General features: G+C 68.8%; 1 protein-coding gene across 1 annotated transcript; it reads left to right on the top strand.

Moving 5' to 3' along the window:
- The first annotated feature begins 398 nt into the window (after positions 1 to 398).
- Grina (glutamate ionotropic receptor NMDA type subunit associated protein 1) lies at positions 399 to 3,475 on the top strand. Its single transcript, XM_090339560.1, has 7 exons — positions 399 to 553; positions 1,345 to 1,710; positions 1,798 to 1,910; positions 2,074 to 2,274; positions 2,369 to 2,497; positions 2,590 to 2,733; positions 2,831 to 3,475. Exons 2-7 carry the CDS (start codon positions 1,368 to 1,370, stop codon positions 2,978 to 2,980), a joined length of 1,080 nt encoding a protein of 359 aa, XP_090195686.1. The 5' UTR covers positions 399 to 553; positions 1,345 to 1,367; the 3' UTR covers positions 2,981 to 3,475.
- The last annotated feature ends 1,899 nt before the right edge of the window (positions 3,476 to 5,374 follow it).

The following is a 5,374-nucleotide window of genomic DNA, read 5'->3' on the forward strand; positions in this document are numbered from 1 at the left end:
CGGGGTCCTGGCCGGGAGGACGGCAGAGGCCTGGGAGTCTGGCGCCGGGCGCGGGAACGGAGTCTGCGGGGCTTCAGCAAATCCTGGGCGGAGGGGTTTATTCCTGGACTCCTTGAGCAGCCAGCCAACCAGGCCGGAGCAGCTCCCGCTCCCCAGGCAACGGCAGCTCCCGCGGCCCGACCCAGGGGCCGGGACCGCCACGGACTCGCGCCAGGCTGGGCGGAGCCGGCGGTCCTCGAGAGCTCCGCCCCGCCGCGCCGCAGGCCCCGCCCCGCGAGGCCCCGCCCCGCAGGCCCCGCCCCGCGAGGCCCCGCCCCGCAGGCCCCGCCCCGCGAGGCCCCGCCCCGCCGCAGGCCCCGCCCCGCGAGGCCCCGCCCCGCCGCAGGCCCCGCCCCACCCCGTCACAAGGCCCCGCTGCGTCTCCGCCAGCCGCCAGCCGCCAGCGCAGGCCAACGGAGCCGGCCGCCCGCGGGTGCAGGTGCGGACGCACCGGCCATCACCGCGCGGCGCGCAGCGGACTCGGGGCGCTTCGGCCTGCGGCGCCCCCGAAGCGGTGAGTCCCCGGCCCGAGCCAGGCCCGAGTCCCAGCCGCGTCCGTCGCCCGGCCGCGCCGCCGCCCCCGTCCAGGCCCTGCTCCGCCGGGCGCCATCGCCTTCGGCCGTCTCGCCGGCCCGGCGGCGGAGCGCGGCCCGCGGGGCCGGGATGGCGGCGGCGGCGGCGGTGGGGGTGGGGAGCTGCGGCAGCCCCGGGAGAGCGGGGGCGGCGCGCTGCGGCGGGCGGGGCCCAGCGCCCGACCCGGGGGAGGCCGCTCCCCGCTTCCCGCCCCGCCGCCCCCTCCGGACCCCCCTTGTTCCCCGCACCCCCAGCCCGTGCTCCCGGCCCTCTCCCGCCGGGAAGGCCCCGGGGGAGGTCGGCGCCCGCGGGTCACAGATGGCCGGGGATTTCCCGGGGTGGAATTAGCCCTGGCTTCAAGCTGCTTAGGGCCGGAGCGAGAGGGAGGCCGGGCTCCCCCCGCCCCGCCCCGCCCCCGTCCCCCCACCCCGGTCCCCGCGGTCCCCGCGGTCCCGACAGCCCCGGGGCCAGACGCCAACCCGCCTCCGAAGCCCCCGGGCTGAGACCCCGGCCCTCCCCGGCCTCCCCCGGCCTCCCCGGCCTCCCCTCCCCTCCCGCCCTCCCCCGCCCTCCCCCCCCAGGACGGAGGTCAGGGCCTCCTTCCGGGTTGCAGCAGCAGGTGGAGCCGCCGCAGCCTGGCCCTGTGACCGCCGGGTGACAGCTCTCTCTCTCCCTCTCTCCCTTTCTCCCTTTCTCTCTCTCTCTCTCTCCCTCCCTCCCCCTCTCCTCCAGGGCTGCCCGCCCAACTCGAGGCCATGTCCCATGAGAAGAGTTTTTTGGTGTCTGGGGACAGCTACCCTCCCCCCAACCCGGGATACCCGGGGGGGCCCCAGCCTCCTGTGCACTCCTATCCGCCCTACCCTGGCACCCCCTACCCACAGCCCCCTCTGCAGCCCTCGCCCTATGCTCAGCCGGGTTACCCGCATGGCCCCAGTCCCTACCCCCAGGGGGGCTACCCGCAGGGCCCCTATTCCCCCGGGGGCTACCCGCAGGGCCCCTACCCCCCCGGGGGCTACCCGCAGGGCCCCTACCCCCAGAGCCCCTTCCCCCCCAACCCTTATGGACAGCCACAGTCCTTCCCAGGCCAGGACCCTGACTGTGAGTATGCGAGGGCCTGGGGGGGGGGGGCGGGGAGGGGTGCCGGGGCCCCTTTGGGGAGCCCTGACCCAGCCCCTGTGCCCCTAGCACCCCATCATGGGAACTATCAGGAGGAGGGACCCCCGTCCTACTACGACAACCAGGACTTCCCGGCTACCAACTGGGACGACAAGAGCATCCGGCAGGCTTTTATCCGCAAGGTTGGCCTGCCCCCCACCCCAAGGGGGTCCCCCACATCCCCACTCCCCCAGCCTCACCCCAGGGGTCCCCCACATCTCCACTCCCCCAGCCCCACCCCAGGGGTCCCCCACATCTCCACTCCCCCAGCCTCACCCCAGGGGTCCCCTCTGACTCGCCCCCCAGGTGTTCCTGGTGTTGACCCTGCAGCTGATGGTGACCCTGTCCACTGTGGCGGTGTTCACTTTCGTCAAGGACGTGAAGGGTTTTGTCCGGGATAACGTGTGGACCTACTATGTCTCCTACGCCGTCTTCTTCGTCTCCCTCATTGTCCTCAGCTGCTGTGGGGACTTCCGGCGGAAGCACCCCTGGAACCTCGTTGCACTGGTAACCCCACCCCTGTGCCCTGGTGGCCTGGGCCCCTAGAGCAGGGCCAGGGTGGGCGGATCTGAGCGGCGCCTGCGCTGCCTCTCCTCCACAGTCCATCCTGACCCTCAGCCTCTCCTACATGGTGGGGATGATTGCCAGCTTCTACAACACCGAGGCCGTCATCATGGCCGTGGGCATCACCACGGCCGTCTGCTTCACGGTGGTCATCTTCTCCATGCAGGTGAGAGGCCCCGGCCCGCCCCCATCCTCCCCCGCCCCCCCTCCCGTCCCCCTCGGCCCCTGGGCCCAGAGGCCTTTCCTGTCCCTCCGCAGACGCGCTATGACTTCACCTCGTGCATGGGCGTGCTCCTGGTGAGCGTGGTGGTGCTCCTCATCTTCGCCCTCCTCTGCATCTTCATCCGGAACCGCATCCTGGAGATCGTGTACGCCTCGCTGGGCGCCTTGCTCTTCACCTGCGTGAGTGGTGGATGGGACGCCCCGGGGGGGGGGGGGGGGGGCACTAGGACCCGGGATCACGGGGTCGCCACCCTCGGGCTCTGCTCTGCTGTCCCAGTTCCTGGCGGTGGATACCCAGCTGCTCCTGGGGAACAAGCAGCTGTCCCTGAGCCCGGAGGAGTACGTGTTCGCCGCTCTGAACCTGTACACGGACATCATCAACATCTTCCTGTACATCCTCACCATCATCGGCCGTGCCAAGGAGTAGCCAGGCCCCTAGTGGGCGTGGGTGGCCTGCGCCCCCCCGACCTGGCCATGCCATCTGTGTTTTCTTCTCTGTTCCCCAGACCCATCTTGGGCAGACAGAGCCCCTACAGCCCTTGTGTATGTGAACTGCAGATAGTAACTTTTGGGCCCACGGTGGCCCCTTCCCTTGCCAAGGCAGTGGCCGTGTCTCTGCCGTCTTGTCCACTCATTGTTGCATGAGCCCTGTCTATCAGCCCTCCCCAGGGCCAATGCCAGGTCCCCAGGGAGAGGGATTGAGCCAAGAGGTGAGGGTGCACGTCTTTCCTCCTGTCACAGCCCCCAGCCTGGCCTAGAATACCCTCCCCCCCAGCACTGCCCTCTGGGGACAGACAGGGTGTGGGGGTCTCCTGTACTGAGCCCTAAGAGCAGAGGCTGGGGTGTTTCAGGGAGAAGGAAGCCTTCCTTTCATGCTGCTGTCATTAAAATTACAATAAATGGTACTTTCTGCTCTCTGCTTCCCCTAGTCTCCTCACACTTCTCCTGCAGGGCGGGGAGCCGTGCTGGGGAGCCCTGGGCAGGCCTGAGTCTGGGGTCAGTGGCAGTCCCGCTTCTCTTTTTCGTTTGAGGCCAGAACTCTGTACCTAATGGTTTTTTTCACAGGCCGGCAGGCTGCTGCCAGCAGTGCCACACTGCCCCGCACTGAAGCCCAGCTCCCTCCCCATCCCCGCCCGCTGCCGTGTTTTAATGCTGCACAAGGCTAGTGGTCCAGGCCACTTCCCCTCCCCCAGGACAAAGCCAGCACACACCCCACAGCGACAGCCCTTTGGGGATGGCTCAGCCACCCGGCCCCTCAGCCTCACCCTCTGTATCTGGTACCTGGAGCTGGCCGCTGGGCCAGGGCTCATCATGGGACACCTCCTGTTTTGGCACACTGCCCCCTCGAACCAGACTTGGAGTGTGGGCCCACAGGTCTGCCATCCAAATTCTCCTCCTGCAGAAGGGATTGGTACTGAGAGCCCAGTTCTGAGCTTCCCTGAGCCCCTGCAGAACCCCTGGGCCAGGGCCGCCTGGACTCTGCTGGTGGTGCTTGCTGAACCGGTGCCAGGGCCTCCAGAGGCCAAGGCCAGGGCCTCCCCAGCCACTGCTCCGTTATCTCTCCAGGCCAGGACTGGCTGCCTCCCCCCTCTGGCTTGGCTCTTCTCCCCACCCAGCTTCCTCTGCCTCTCTCAGCCGCATGCCTGCCAACCCTCTGTCCGGCATTGGCCTGTGGGACCCGCTTGCCTCAGGCCCTCTGCCAGCTACCCTCAGGATGGGCCCTGGCCCTGCTCTCTGCCCACTGGCTGCACCAGCTGCCGTCCTGCTCAGCCCCAGCTCTGACCTCACCCCCTGAGCCGGGAGGAGAGTGCAGTGCAGTTGGTAGGATGGAGTGCATACCGCCTTCCCACCCCAGCACTCCAGGAAGCACCCCACACTTCCTTAGACAGGCCATCACGGGATGAGAAACCTAGGGCTGGCCCCCAGATCCCTCAGGATCGAGCCTCAGCTAGGGCCCAGAGGTAGGAGAACACGGGAGAAAGGAATCCAGAACGAAAGCCCTGCTGAGAGAGAGGCCAGCCAGGCACAGTGACCCAAAAAGATAACTTATCTTCAGTTAACCAGCAAAAGGGCAGAGGAGGAGGTGCGAGGCTCCACTGCGAGACCTCCAGCCTTGAGTGGAGAAGCCAAGCAACAGCCTGAGGCTCTGCGTTCAGATCAAACACCAAAATAAGAGCTGAATGGGGCGAAGCTGTGCAGCAGGCGCTGAGGCGGGGAGGGGAGTCCACGCGAGAAGCCCAGGGGGGAGGGGAGTCCACGCGAGAAGCCCAGGGGGGAGGGGAGTCCACGCGAGAAGTCCACGGGCGGGAGGGGAGTCCACGCGAGAAGCCCAGGGGGGAGGGGAGTCCACGCGAGAAGTCCACGGGCGGGAGGGGAGTCCACGCGAGAAGCCCAGGGGGGAGGGGAGTCCACGCGAGAAGCCCAGAGGCGGGGAGGGGAGTCCACGCAAGAAGACCAGGGGGGAGGGGAGTCCACGCAAGAAGTCCACGGGCAGGAGGGGAGTCCACGCCAGAAGACCAGGGGGGAGGGGAGTCCATGCGAGAAGCCCAGAGGCGGGGAGGGGAGTCCACGCGAGAAGACCAGGGGGGAGGGGAGTCCACGCGAGAAGCCCAGGGGGGGAGGGGAGTCCACGAGAGAAGACCAGAGGCAGGGAGGGGAGTCCACGCGAGAAGCCCAGGGGGGAGGGGAGTCCACGCGAGAAGACCAGAGGCAGGGAGGGGAGTCCACGGGAGAAGACCAGAGGCAGGGAGGGGAGTCCACGGGAGAAGCCCAGGGGGGGAGGGGAGTCCACGGGAGAAGCCCAGGGGGGGAGGGGAGTCCA

Source organism: Megascapheus bottae, chromosome 9, assembly GCF_031878675.1.
Source record: "Megascapheus bottae isolate mThoBot1 chromosome 9, mThoBot2.hap1, whole genome shotgun sequence".
Lineage (NCBI taxonomy): Eukaryota > Metazoa > Chordata > Mammalia > Rodentia > Geomyidae > Megascapheus > Megascapheus bottae.